The following is a 14,826-nucleotide window of genomic DNA, read 5'->3' as shown; positions in this document are numbered from 1 at the left end:
TGAACCTCTCTGCCTTCACACTTCTATTTTTCATGTTGTAAAGAGAGTTTTATTTGACCACAGCATGCATCTGATTAAACTCATCAGTGGCTTCCCAGTGCACTTAGAATATACTCTGAATCATTAACATGGACGCCCAGTCCCTATGCGGTCTGACCTTGCCCACCTCTCCTGCCTAATTCAGTGCAGCTGTATTTATCTTTCCAAGGTCTAGCCACTATGAACTTCCTTCCCTTCCTAGAATCCATGGTGCTTTTTCTCAAGTGGGATCCTTGCATTTCCTGTGATCTCACAAGACTACTCTCCCTACCCTCCCTGCAGCTGCCACCCCTACCATCATCACTCACTATGACTGGTGACCTCCTATTATTGTCATTCAGTTCTCAGTTTAATATAACCTCCTCAGACAAATCTTCCCTAAAGTCCCACACTATGTCAGATACTGTAGTAAAATCTTATGACACCTTAATATTATGACTGCAATACTAGTCATAATTGATAATTATAAATGTATTTAATTAGTTGATTAACTCCCCCATGAGGCCATAACTTCCACAAGGGCAGGCATTGTATCTCCCTCTCTTTATTTTATTTTTATTTTTACTTTTGCTTGTTTTTTGATTTTTTTCACTGATATTTATTAAAACCTTTATATATGTTATCTCATTCAATCTTCACAACAACTTTATGAGGAAGACAAGTTATTTCCACTTTATAGATAGTAAAACTGAGGCTTGGTGAGTTTAAGTGCACTGCTCTTAGTCACACAACTAATGAGTTGTAGACCTGAGGTTCACTCTTAGACAGTCTCTGTCCTGAAATGTCTCTTGGCAATAACTAAGCCCATCTAAGACCTTACCTCGCCTCCCAGATGTATCTCCCCCAGCTTCTCCCTCAGTGCTGTGTACCTAGGTGTTGCATAATAAATATGTTTTGAATCAATGAGTATAATCATGTTCTGATGTAGAGATGAAGCTTCCTCTAACCATATGACTGGATCTGTCTCTCAAATTCCATTTCTCAAATCCTGTCACTCAATTCATTGATTGTAAAATGGGCTCTTTTTATTAAATGATAGTCAACATGTCTCAGCACTAAAATTCTGTGGCCTTTTCATTATCATTATTGTTATCACTGTGGATTGCAAATGATTCTTGAGTATCTACTGTGTGCTGACATTTCTGTTGGCTGTTCCTTTTTGCAGGTTCCTCTTTCATCTAAAATGCGTGAATGAAACTCACAAAGCAAAGGGCTTTACAGACTAATTGGACCAATTATATTCATTTTGAATGATTTCTCCCTGCTGCATTCCAGAAAGATAGCTGAGCATTATAATTGGTCACTTAGTGCTAGAATAGCACGTGAGGATCCTCTTTGCTTCCAGCAGCATATCCCAAAGGGGTGCTCAGGCTTATATACTCTCCAGTGTTGTTACTGTTGGAAATGGGATTCCTGTGACATGAATAGAAAGCACTTTTTATTTAAGACAATGTGAGAAATTCTAGACTTGAGTTGAAATTCAAATGAAGTGTCTCCTTTTCTTCACGAAGTATTGCATTAAAATAACCAGAGGAAAAGGTTAGGAAATCACAACAGCGATGAAAGACAAAACAATTCTTAATGTAATCAAACCGTAACATAATTCTACATTGTGAGATAGAATAAAGTTTTCTTTCTTATAATTATATTTGATGAAGGAAGCAGAAATGTCTCCAAATATATTTTCCTCCAGACTTATCTTCTCTTTCAATGAAACAAGCAATGAGATGTTTACTTGATGGATGTTTTCATTCTCATAAATCCTCTGTAGCTGTATGTGGCCCACCATTGCCTCTTCTGTTATCTTGCAGGAAATTTATTAGTCCTTAGATTAGGACAAGTATAGAAAAATTAAAATGGGTTCATATTATCATGAGTTTAAAATGTTTATTATTCTATGTTAGACATTGCATGGTACACGAACTCCTTAAGAGATGGAGTGCAAATATAATATAAATCTTTGGGATTATACTATAGACTTATAATTAATATGTAACTCAAGAAGCATCTGATTAACATATCAAACTGAATGACAGAAATGGCAAGTTCATTATGCCTGGAGAGGACTGAGAGATCACTGAGAGTTCAGCTCCTTCTGAGTGACCACTCCCAGAGGCATTTATCTTTTAAAAATGCCTCTTGGTAAAGAACGATGTGTGGCAGATGGGGAGGAGAAATATTTTGTGGGGAGAAGGGTCTGAGTGTCTCCTCCAATCTAAGAAAGGATGTAGCCAGGTTTAAGTCTGCAAATTACTGGCAAGTAAATGCAGCTCAAAAAAACTCTGTTGTGCGTCTACATATGTAATAACATTCAATATATTATGCCTTATATTTCAAAACTCATTGTCTTTACAAGAAATCTTGGGAGAAATAATTTCAAATTAGTATCAATAATGATAATATATTGCCCAATCTTTTGGTTGGTTTGCTTGTCTTTTGGATGCTACTGATTGTATATATGGGCTGCTAGAAAGTTTTGATCAGATCTGTGGTCTGCACAGAGTAGTGGATTGGACTGGTTGCTGTGCAACAGGTTTATCCTTGCTTCCATTTTAGGTCCAGGGCTTGTTTTTCCTTTTCACATCTTTTTAATTTATATTATTTACCTGCATCTTATGTCTTACACCAAGATAACTTCAACCCATGTTTTTTGTGAAAGCGTTGATATACATATTCATGTACATAGACATTGACACTTAAGTTTACTTAATTTTTTAATAACTGTAGAGGAAAAAAGATATTAGGTAGGAAAATTCTCTTGAAATTTTCATTCCCTGTTGTAATTCTGCAAACAAGCCCAGCAATTGCTCAACTTGTGTAGAAGCCACATATTAAAGAAGAAGAAGTTTCTGCATGAGAACACATGAAACTCTATGGAGTCAATAGCATGGGTAATCGGAAATTCTTGGGAAATAAAATAGATATATCTGAAGGGTAGACTACAGCGATGAAGAAAACATAGAGAAGGCAATATATAGTTTTAACTTCTAGTTTTCACAGTGCTTAATCACATCTGTGATCTCATAATGTCTCACTGAACTAAGAAAACTAGGTGAGAAAATAGAGTTTGGGAGGTTATAATTTTATTTGAATTTGGCAGCAGTCAACTAAGGTCAAACCCAAATTTCTTGGTACTTAGTCTTAAGCTGCTTTGTTAAAAATGACTTAGCATCTGACAGCCTTGAAATTCTAAGGGAATTCAAAGGTAACCTATTCCAAGCCTCTTTTGGTTATTATGAAGAATTTCTGCTTTGACAATAAGTATAGCATTAATGTTTATTTTACAGTTAAAAATTATAGATTTTTACTATCAAACAGATACAGTTGTGAAAGAGCAATTCTTCATTTTTATAGCTCAGTTTTAAGTCCATAGCCAAGCATGTGACTAAGATTAAGGTTTTTATTTTTTTTTGTCCCCCAGCAGAAAAAATTCTAAAGCCTTGGATCTAATAGCAGAAATATCACACCCCCTGTCAATTCAGAACAATGACAATCATCATTCAGGCCTTTTTTGATTTTGGTGTGTTATAATAGGGGCCCCCTGGGTTGTAACATAATAAGCAAAGGGAGTGCTTCCTTTAATGCTGGCAATAATTCAGTCTCCTATCTTTAAGGAAAAGAAGATTGTTAGAGGTTGAGTTCCATAACTTCCTTCATTAACAAATTACCAAAAATGTGGCTGCTTAAAACAACAGAAATGTATTCCCTCATAGTTTTAGAGGTTAAAAGTCCAAACTCAATGTCACTGAACCAAAACCAAGGTGTTGGCAAGACCACACTCCAACCAGAGGCTGCAGTGGTGAATCTATTCCTTGCCTTCTCTGTCTTCTTGAGTTGTATCACTCCAGTCTCTGCCTCTGAGTTTCCATTGCCTTATTCTCTTGTGTCTGTAGTCAAATCTTCCTCTGCCTCCCTCATATAAGAATATTTGGGGTTGCATTTAGGGCTCATCCTGGCAATTTACCCATCTCAAGGTTCTTAATTTAATAACTCTTTTTCCATATAAAGTAACATTCTCAGGTTTCAGGAATTAGAACATAGATATCTATAGAGGCCATTATTCAGCCTACCATCCATCCCAAAATCATTCAGTTTGGACAGTTTAGTTTTTTGGTTCCTTTATTTTTCTAAAATCTTGGTTCTGTAGGAAATTCAATCACATTATGAACACAATTATCCATTCATTAATATAATTACTTCTTTATAGATTATATTGAGTGTCATATAGGTAGCTATTGTCTCAAATTCCTATTATCTAAGTAAATCTATTCTTTTATTCAAGTTACACATTTTCAACTTTATGCAAAGCTGTGTTCTTGGTTTTGTGGGTAAAAAGTTGAAGAAAATATAACTATTGCTTTTGAAGAAATTATAGTAAAATGCACTTCTAAAGATATTCCAATAGATAGTTAAAATAATATAGGTGTGCTTCTATATGTAACTCTGTGGAAAAAGACAAAAGGATTAAAAGACCCAAAGAGAAGTCAGTGCGTCTTTTCAAATTCAGTTCTTCATATCTTCCACATGGTTCCCAATCACCCTAAGTGCAAATGGAAGAGAAGATACACAAATTACTCCCTCCAAAAAGTAGGAAAAACTAGTTTAAAAATATAAGGTGACACACTATATTATGTACATAGTAACCCATCTCTCAAGGCAGCAAAGAAGGATTTCCCATTTATCCAACAACGATACCAGTTCAGCATAAACATGTCTCACAATTTACAAGGTCAATACATCAGTTGGGTTTTTCAATCATCTTAAATGGCAAATGATGGGGAAGTTGATATACTGATATCTTAAATCATGACATATTCATTAATCTTTTCACAGAAAGGGACCAGAGAAACCCCGAACCAATGGATGAGCAAAATGTCACCAGAGTGAAAGTGTTCATACTTTTGGGGTTCACAGCAGACATGCGGTTACAGAGAGTGCTCTTTTTCATCTTCCTCATCATCTATGTCTTCAGTCTCTCAGCGAACATCACCCTGATTTCTCTGATCTGTGCTGATTCTCGGCTATACACACCAATGTATTTCTTCATTGGAAACCTGCCATTCCTGGATCTCTGGTTTTCTTCTGCTAATGTGCCCAAAATCCTGATGACCTGCATCTCTGATGACAAAAGCATCTCCTTTGCTGGCTACCTAGCTCAGTTCTTCTTCTCAGCTGGACTGGCTGATAGTGAATCTTACCTGTTGGCTGCCATGGCTTATGATCGCTATGTGGCCATCTCTGACCCGTTGCTTTATTCCCAGGCTATGTCTGCAAGGTTATGTTCCAGTCTTGTTGCAACCTCATACATTGCTGGCTTTCTTAATTCAACCATCATCACTAGCGAGACATTTACCCTGAGCTTTTGTGGCAACAACATCATTGATGATTTTTTCTGTGCTCTGCCTCCCCTTGTAAATTTGGCCTGTGATGTGAAGAAGGGCTACCAGGCTGTGCTCTATTTCATACTTGCCTCCAATGTCATCACCCCTGCCATGCTTATTCTTGCCTCCTACCTCTTCACTATTGCTGCCATCTTGAAGATCCACTCCACCCAAGGCCACCTCAAGGCCTTCTCCACTTCTGCTCTCACTTGACAGCTGTCACCTTGTACTGTGGTTCAATTCTCTTCATTTACTCCCTACCAAGTACTAGCTATGCGCTAGAAAGGGATAAAGTTGTGTCAGTGTTCCATACTGTGGTGATTCCAATGTTGAATCCCTTCATCTATGGCTTTAAGAAATAAAGATGTTAAAAATGCCCTGAAGAAAATGTTAAATAGACCAAAGTTTTAGTAAGTGAAAATATTTGGTGAACAATGGCTATATTTTATTTCACAGATTATCTCCCTGTCATTGTTATCAGCCTGTCCTCTCAGAAATACGTAAAATAAGAAAACAAAAAAATGTTTGGATATTGTTGAAACACTAGTCTGCATTTGTTTTTTCAAGTTGGCACTAATGTACATGAATGTGTTTTGAAAGTAAACGAGGCTGGGGCATTTGGAAAAACAGCTATGCCAGCTAGCTTGAAATAAAGTCTATAAAATTACTGGGATTCTAGAAGGATGAAAGAGAGCAGCTTTTTTTCCTTCTAATTTTCACTTGACAGTTTATAAGTTCCTTGTATGTATAACATTGTAATCTATAAACAAGAATAATAAAATTGGTGATGGAAACTTAGCTTCATTTAGATGGATTAAATGACTTCCTTCAAATCATGTAGTTCATAGGTGAGAAAATAGGAGTGCGGACCCAGAACTTCTGACACCAAAGGTTCTCACCCCAGTTGTTGGCAGACAGAGTCAGTTAGGAGGTCATAAGTAAAATTTCTACTGTAAAATGCCATTGGAAATAAACTTATTTTTTCTTTCTGACTCTTATTTCTTGGCTTACCGTGATAACAGAGATTTCCCTGGCAATAGATAGAGGAAGGAACAAATATCTTTACTAGAGTCATTGTGAGCTTTTCAATAAAAGAGTATGTTTCCCCAAAAATTAAGGAATTAAGGGTAAAAGTATAGCAGCTGTATGAAATAGACAAAAATGGACCTATAGATAGACATAGACAGATAACTAGAGAAATCAAGGAAGAAATTTCAAAAAGCTTTGCATCCACAAAAAGATTCAAAGTGAAAATATCTCCTAGGTGAAGCAATGACTGATAACAATTAAGGGTCTATGAACATTTATATTTCTTTGGTTGGTCAGTGTTGTATATGTATTAATGAAAAATTGGAGAATATTTCATTATGACGCATCACATTTCCTAATTTAATCGTCTTTCTACCTGTAAAACACGGGATTGCACCAACATAAAAAAGCCCTAGTGTTGATAAGCAAGTACATTAGTTTGCTAGGGCTCCCACAAAAAAATACCATAGACTAGGTCATGTTAACAACAGAAATTTATTTTCTCACAGTTCTGGAGGCTAAAAGGCCAATAAGAAGATGCCATCAGAGTTGATTTCTTCTGAGGCCGCTTTCCTTGGTTTGCATATGGCCACCCTCTTGCCACATCCTCAAATAGTCTTTTTTATGTTTACATCTATCCTTGGTGTCTTTTTGGGTGTTCAAATTTTCATTTCTTATTTTTCACAAAGACACCAGTCTGGTCGGTTTAGTGCTCACCTTAATCAACTCATTTTAACTTTAATCACCTCTATTAAGGCCCTATCTCCAAATATAGCCACATTCTGAGTTACTGGGCCTTAGGACTTCAACACATGAATGGTTGTGGGGTAAACTCAACCAGTAACACCAGGGATAGACAAGAGTTTCTTGATGAATGAGACAAGAAGGGGTAGCCTAGAAGAGAGAGAAGAGCATATGGCAAGAAAAAATTATCACCAATATGATACATTCTAGAAAACTTTAGTACAATTTGGAGAGTTTCCATGATCAGACACATTTAATAATTGTATTGTGACTTAGATCCAATAAGAGAGTCAACATTTAATGAAACACCCTTTATTTCACCATATCCTAATAAAGATGTCATCCTCACACTCCAAATGAACTCTAATTGGTCTTTGGAGACTGAGGTACGTATTTCTAGGCTTGTGAGGAAGGTATCTCAAAGGGCTGTTGAGAAAATAGATATATCAGGCCCCAAAAGAGCAAGCCAAAGTGTGACAAGAGAGGGAAAAGTGTATCACTTCCAGGACTGTCCTTCCTGATCAAGGGTAAGCAACTGGAATCAGGGGCAGCTGGCTGGTTTGACCTCTCTATGATCTCAGCTACTGCAATTTGAAGGTGGATAGAGTCTGGCCTGGCTCTCATAAGATCATTGTTGTGCCAATCACACACACACACACACACACACACACAGACACTATCCTAAATAAGATTTCAACCAAATATATGTAACTCTTATCTAGAGTTTGAAATTCAGTGTGATGGTTATGCTGGGTCATCATACATTCACTTACAGAGTAGAGAGATCAAGAGGACCAAAAAAGGTGACATGCTTTTTGCCTCTAGTAGTTGTGGCACTCTGAGATATCCAAAATACTAATGTATGATATTTTTATTTCTTGGTACTCATTTTTAGGTGCTAGAGGGACACCTTCATCCACAGAATTTTAAGTCTTCCAGGGAAGGGAGCAGGGAACAGAGCTTCTACAGGGGAACACACCTCTTTAGAAGCCATTCTATATGGGATGCGTTAGCATAACTGGCTCTGATATTTTGTCTTTTATTTCACAGTCACATTTTAATTGTAGTTTATTTCAAATTCAAGATGGATTTGAGATGTGGTTATGTGTCCTCTCTTTATTTACTCTTCCTTCTTATTAGTGATACAGTACACTAGGCAAAGAAAGTCCCTGTGAGGGCAGATAAGTCCTGAATAGTTTGAGTTAGGTTAGAAGTAGATAATACTTTGTGAAAAACAGCTTCAAGGTATAAAGGTGATTACCCATTTATTTGTTCTAGAAATATATATTAAGTGCCAGTTAGTTACTAGGAACTATTATGTATGCTGGGATACAGTAGTAAACTAAGTGGAGAAATCTTTCTGCCCCACAGTTAATGCATTATGGTGGGGAAAATGGACAATAAACTTAATAAACAGGAGTTAGAAGGTGACAGTAGGTCTGGGGGAAAATAGAGCAGAGTCTGAGCAGAATAAGAAGGATGGGGATTGCTGGTGGGAAGAGGGCGTGGAATTTAAAATAGTGATACGGATGAGCCTTAGTCAGAAAATGATATTTGAATGGGACTTAGAGGAGATGAGAGTGTCAGCCTGGCAAATATCTGAGGAATAGTGTTTCGAGCAGAGAAATAGACAGTTCAGAAATCTTTGGTGTTAGAGAAGGGCTGGTGTTTCTTTGTGAAACAGTGAGAAAGTTAGCAAACCTGGAGCAGAATGAAGGCGGGGGTGAGTCTTAGGAGAAATGGACCTGTAGGTAATGGAGGGTAGGCTCTTGGAAGACCTTTAAGCCATTGTATGGAATTTGACTTTAACTTAGAAAAAATTGGGAGTATTTTAGGGTCATTTTTCATTTTAGCTCATTTTTCAGGTCTCATTTAAATACCTCTTCTTCTGGGAAGACTCTGAATTTAGAGCAGAATATGTATTTTATGAGTTATTTGAGTCTTTAGAGGGTAATAGTAGAAGAGTAACAATTAGATCTGGCCAGAAATTTCCATTTTTCCCCAAATTATATTATATTAAAAATGTGCTCAATAACGCCCAGATATGTTGCCTTATATAGACACATGATATCATAGCAGGGAAAGTTCAAAGTAACTACTGAGATGGTGGCTATCGCGCACCACTTTTACATTACCAATATAACAAACATACATTCCCGTCAAGTATTTATACTCAAGCTTGAGTAAATTCTGAAAAAAAAATATAGCATACACATGAATAATAGCATAGAAATATAACTGTGAAGCTCCCAGGATGTGTGAGATTATTCTGGGGACATGAATCATAGAGGAATTTAGTTTGGTTGCCGTCCTAAATTGATGAAGAGAAGTGGTGAGAGAGGTTTATAAAGGTAAGTTAGAACTAGCTTATGGAACGTTAGGTGTAGGGCTGAAGCATCTGTGCTTTGTGTGCAAATAAGAAAAGATCTATTATGCAGTAATAAAGAAACGAACGGTCTTCGGGGCTTCGAGCTGCTGTTACCACAGCATCATCAATGCAGTTATGACCTATCATAACATCATCAGCTACGGTTGAGAGATTTGGACACCATACCTCTCTTCCTAGCAAGCAGAAGCACCAGAACTCCAGGGAGAAGACTTGAGTTTGCGTTCTAGTTACAACACTGACCCTGGCTTAGCCCATACGTAAATGTTTTAAACATCAGAATAAATTACAATTCTCTCTTGGTTTTAGCTTTCTTTCACCAACTTTATAGTTAGAGGGATATCAGCTCTAAAGCTATTGGGGCATCAGCCCTAATTATGTAATGTTTTAAATTCGATACCTCCTTGTAGCTTCTCTCTGCTAGCTTTGGAGCTTCAAGGTAGGAACTTTGAAGGATTCATGGTTTCTCAATGAATCTTTGACACCAAAAATTGGTTTCTTTCCAATGTTCAGAATCCACTATATATAAAAAAAAATTCTCACTTATGTATATAAATCTTACATCTAGTAGCAGAAAGTGGAAAAGAATGCATTCTTTTAAAAAAGTGATTTTTTTAAAGGTCTTTTTAATAGGTGAAGATATTCAAGTTGTCATAGAATTACAAGGTTGCCTTAGCTAGGAAAACCAGGGAAAAATAATTCATCTATAAAAGACATAAAAGCTTAACAATTGAAAGCATATACCCTTGATAAAAGAAATTCTGTGTTCAAAAACCAGTTCTGCTATTGAATAATTCTGTGACCTTGGAAATGTTTCTTAAATTACATGAGCATCATAAATACCTACCTTGTAAAGTTGTGGTAAGGATTAAGTGTGTTAAGATTAGGACTCAGAATACTAACTGGCACATAGTGAGTAACATATGTATTTGTTTATTCATTTACTTATTCTATTTGTACTAACAGCCGAAGGAATAGGACAGTATATTGGTTTTTGTATAATTATCGGGATGATGCTTGACACATAAGTCTTAATAATATATGAAGTATACTAAAATTTTTTGAGTGCTCACTATGTACCAAGCATGAGGCCGGGTGTTTTGATGCATATCTTCTTTATCCAATCAGACAACCAGTCAGGGGTCATCATTTTGTTCATCTTTTTGGTGAGAATTAGGGACTGGCCTAGCATTAAACAATTACTAAGTGAGAGCCATAATTTCAGAATCAGATCCTACTCCAATTCCAGTTGTTCCTAAGTATGAGACTGAAATTACACCATTCTAGAGAGTAAGGGATAAAAGTCCATAAGCCTCTAGTAATTTCTGACTTAATTGATACCTTTGCTTCTTTCTTTCAGCAGTAAAATCACTGAATTTTTTTTTTCTTGTAATCTTTATTGGGCTTTCTTCTGTGTGGACATGGAAGTTGGAAATCACACTGTCCTGACTGAATTCATCTCGGTGGGCTTATCCGCAGACCCCAGGTGGCAGCTGATTCTATTTGGAATATTTCTGATGCTCTACTTGATTGCCATGTCAGGGAACATGACCATGGTCATCTTAATATGTATATTCCCGCCTGCACACACCTATGTACTTTTTCATTAGTAATCTGTCTTTTCTGGAGTTCTGGTATCCTTCTGTGTATATTCCCAAAATTCTGGCCATATGTGTCTCAGAAAATAAACCTATTTCCTTGGCTGGATGTGGAGCACAGCTGTTCTTTTCTTGCCTTGCCGCCTACACTGAGTGCTATCTCCTGGCAGCCATGGCCTATGACCGCCTAGTGGCCATCTGTAAGCCATTAGTTTATTCAAGTACAATGTCCAGTTCTCTCTGTACTGGACTCGTTGCTGGCTCCTACATCGGAGGGTTCTTGAATTCCATCGCTCATATTGCTAACACTTTCCGCCTGAGTTTCTGTGGTAAAAATATCATTGACCACTATTTCTGTGACGTAACACCATTGGTAAAAATGTCTTGTACAGACACCCAGGTCTATGAAAAAATCCTCCGGGGTCTGGTGGGCTTCACAGTCCTCTCCAACATTCTTGCCATCTTGATTTCTTATTTCAACATCCTTCTGTCTATCTCGAGGATCCGCTCAGCCTCAGGAAGGCACAAGGCCTTCTCCACCTGTGCGTCTCACCTTATCTCTGTCATGTTCTTCTATGGATCCTTACTCTTCATGTATTCAAGGCCAAGTTCCACCTACTCTGTGGGGAGACACAAAGTGGCTTCTCTGTTCTACACCCTGTTCAACCCATTGCTTAATCCTCTCATCTACAGCCTGAGAAACAAAGACGTCAAAGCAGCCTTCCGGAAAGCAGTTCAGAGCATAAGGCCACAGAGGTGAAGGTTATCTTTTTGCAGAATACCCTTATCGTATTTTCCAAATTATTGGCTTATAGACAATTTGTAACACTGTAATAGTTCAAGTATATTCAATGAGTTATATGTAAAACAATGACACACTGATCAAACCATTTTTAACTCTTTATTATCATTTTATTGTGATTAATAATATTAACTTCTAATATTGAGTTATTTGATGGTTGGATGGTTTTCATGCACATAGTTTGAATTTGAAGCTTAGTGAGAAAACTTTATTTGTTGAGAATAAGATTTGGAATGGTGTAACTGTTGGAAATTTACAAGCATTTATTTTTAATAAGTAGTTCCCTCCAAATATTTTCATAAAGTTCTAATTGAGCATATAGAATACATCTCTGTAAACATTGTGTCTTCTACATCAATTGAATATTAGGCAAATTTTTGAGTTGTTTCTATTACAAGAAAATAAAAAAGAAAACACCCAAAACACCTTTCTGAATCCGTGGGGAAAGAAGTGTATTTAGGGTTGTATAACTCCATAAAAGAGTGATCTCTTCCACAGAGAATGAGTAGTCTGTCATACTCTCCCTCATTCCATACCACTATATACTCCCTATCGAGGAAAATAACGACATCCAGGGGAACACACTGAAACAACAAACCAACAAACAAAATCTACTGTATTCTAGATTCAATGCTTGTTTTTTTTCCCCACTAGAATTTTTCAATTTTGAGAAACTTACAGCTCAATATTCAGTATGTGGCAGGTTTAGTTGACTTTTTCTCCATACTCTTTACAATAAAATTGCAGATTAAGGATTATTAGTCACATTTGACAAATGAGTAGCTTGAGCATAAAAAGTTAGAATTTGTTATTGAAAGATTATAGTTATTGTTGTAATGAGCACATTTATAAACTGCATTTAAATTAAAATTTTAGAACAACTAGCCATAGCCACCTCACCATTTATATTAGCTCTGACTTTTGTGATCTTTCTTTTCATCTACGTGTATTATCTAACACATCACTGCCCTCTCTTTTTTAATCACAAAATTCTTAACATTCCTTATTCTTCCATTACCACGGAAGTTCTGTGTGTACTGGGCAATAAGGATTTGGGATATATTCCACAAATCAAGTATCCATATAACATTTTCTTCACATTCTCACAATGCCTACTATAGGGAGAAAAAACAAGGGTCAATCTCAGGGTAAATAGTGAAATAAAATGTAATCCTTTGCTCCCGAAGTAACATATATTCTTCTATTTTGCATTAATCCCTAATGCTGCTTTTCAAAAAATATACTAATATTAAATTGAATCCATATTCTATAGTATAAATTTTAGTTTGATCACAAAAGAAAAACAAACACAAAGAAATAAGTCTTTTTCACTGGATTTCTTTGAATAGAAAAAATGTTTGTTTATTTATTTTTTAATTCACTTCTCCAAGCTCACCCTGAAGAACTTCATTTTGCACTTAGCGCTCATTTAAGAAATTTATGTCAATTTAGACTCCTGATTGTGTCAAGCTGAAAAATTTTTTCAGAGCTTCTTTCACATCTTCATTTCTCAAACTGTAGATCATGGGGTTCAACATGGGGAACAGCACAGTATAAAATGTGGAAACCATTTTGTCCCTCTCAAGGGAATAGCTGGAACTTGGGCGACAGTAGGTGTAGAGAATGGAGCCACAGTACAAAGTGACAGAGATCAGGTGGGAGCAGCATGTGGAGAAGGCTTTGAGGCGGCCCTGGGTGGAGCGGATCCTCAAGATGGCGCCGATGATGAAGAGGTAGGAGGCCAGTATGAGCACAGCGGGCGTAATGACATTGGAGGCCAGGAGGAAGTACAGCATGGCCTGGTAGCTGTCTTTCACATCACATGCCAACTTCACCAGGGGCGGGACATCACAGAAAAAGTCATCAACGATATTGTCACCACAAAAATCCATTGTGAATGTGTTGCTGGTGAGTATTATTGCATTGACAAAACCTGCAGTATAGAAATATATAACTAAACAGATGCACAATTTCCTTGACATGGCCTGAATATAAAGCAGGGGTTTGGAAATGGCCACATAGCGATCATAAGCCATGACAGCCAACAGGTAGCACTCACTGTATGCCAGCCCAGCAGAGAAGAAGAACTGAGATGCACAGCCAGCAAAAGAGATGCTTTTGTCTTCAGAGATGCAGGTCACCAAGATCTTTGGGGTGTAGACAGAGGAATACCAGAGATCCAGAAAAGACAGATTCCCAATGAAAAAATACATGGGCGTGTGCAGCCGGGAGTCATTACAGATCAACACTACGAGGGTGGTATTTCCTACCACAGTCACGGAGTACACACAAAGGAACACCATAAACAGGACCAGCTGCATCACGGGGTGTGTTGTGAAGCCTAACAGGACGAACTCTGTCACTGTGTGATTGCTCCTCTCCATGGCTTAAAGAGATCTCACCTACAAATGGAAGAGTGAAGAGGTTAATTCCCCCAACCAATACCAAAGGAGGGCTTTCTCTGTTCCAGTCTATAGATTTTAGAGTAAGTGAGATCTGAGTAGGAATCTTGCCTGACTTGGACAGGTAATAGGAGTTTTCTGAGCCTCAATAGATTCCTTTCAGTAAAATTATTTTAATAATAATAAAGCCTTAGTGCTGTTCGTGGTTTATTCATTTTTTTCAGAATATATTTCTTTGCTCTAGGTGTTATCTAGGCATTGGGATACAGCAGTGAGGGTGATATGGCTGACACTTATTCTGTGTAGCTTTTATTTAGAAGGAAGAAACATACAATAAATAAATAAGTATGGAAATACTTTCACTTAATTTTAGATGATATTAAGAAAATAATACTGGATGATGGGTGCAAACTGAGAGAAGAGGTAATTAAATTTTGACACTGAG

General features: G+C 37.1%; 2 protein-coding genes and 1 pseudogene across 2 annotated transcripts; 2 read left to right on the top strand and 1 right to left on the bottom strand.

The window, feature by feature from the left end:
* The first annotated feature begins 4,898 nt into the window (after nt 1–4,898).
* On the top strand, nt 4,899–5,782 carry LOC131401599 (olfactory receptor 9G19-like; annotated as a pseudogene).
* Nucleotides 5,783–11,000: 5,218 nt separating this feature from the next.
* LOC131401592 (olfactory receptor 9G4-like) lies at nt 11,001–11,937 on the top strand. Its single transcript, XM_058536879.1, is given in 2 exon segments — nt 11,001–11,146; nt 11,148–11,937. Coding segments are annotated over 2 exon segments (936 nt in total).
* A 1,447-nt stretch (nt 11,938–13,384) lies between these two features.
* LOC131401591 (olfactory receptor 9G19-like) lies at nt 13,385–14,364 on the bottom strand. Its single transcript, XM_058536878.1, has one exon. It carries the CDS (start codon nt 14,361–14,363, stop codon nt 13,428–13,430), a length of 936 nt encoding a protein of 311 aa, XP_058392861.1. The 5' UTR covers nt 14,364; the 3' UTR covers nt 13,385–13,427.
* Nucleotides 14,365–14,826: the final 462 nt, after the last annotated feature.

Source organism: Diceros bicornis, assembly GCF_020826845.1.
Source record: "Diceros bicornis minor isolate mBicDic1 chromosome 12 unlocalized genomic scaffold, mDicBic1.mat.cur SUPER_12_unloc_1, whole genome shotgun sequence".
Taxonomy (NCBI): Eukaryota; Metazoa; Chordata; class Mammalia; order Perissodactyla; family Rhinocerotidae; genus Diceros; species Diceros bicornis.
Note: the sequence above shows the minus strand (reverse complement) of the source record. Positions and strands in the feature narration are given on the sequence as shown.

Bases quoted from the DNA above. Each gene is read 5' to 3' on its own strand.
- LOC131401591 (XM_058536878.1), bottom strand. From the start codon at position 14,363: ATGGAGAGGAGCAATCACACAGTGACAGAGTTCGTCCTGTTAGGCTTC.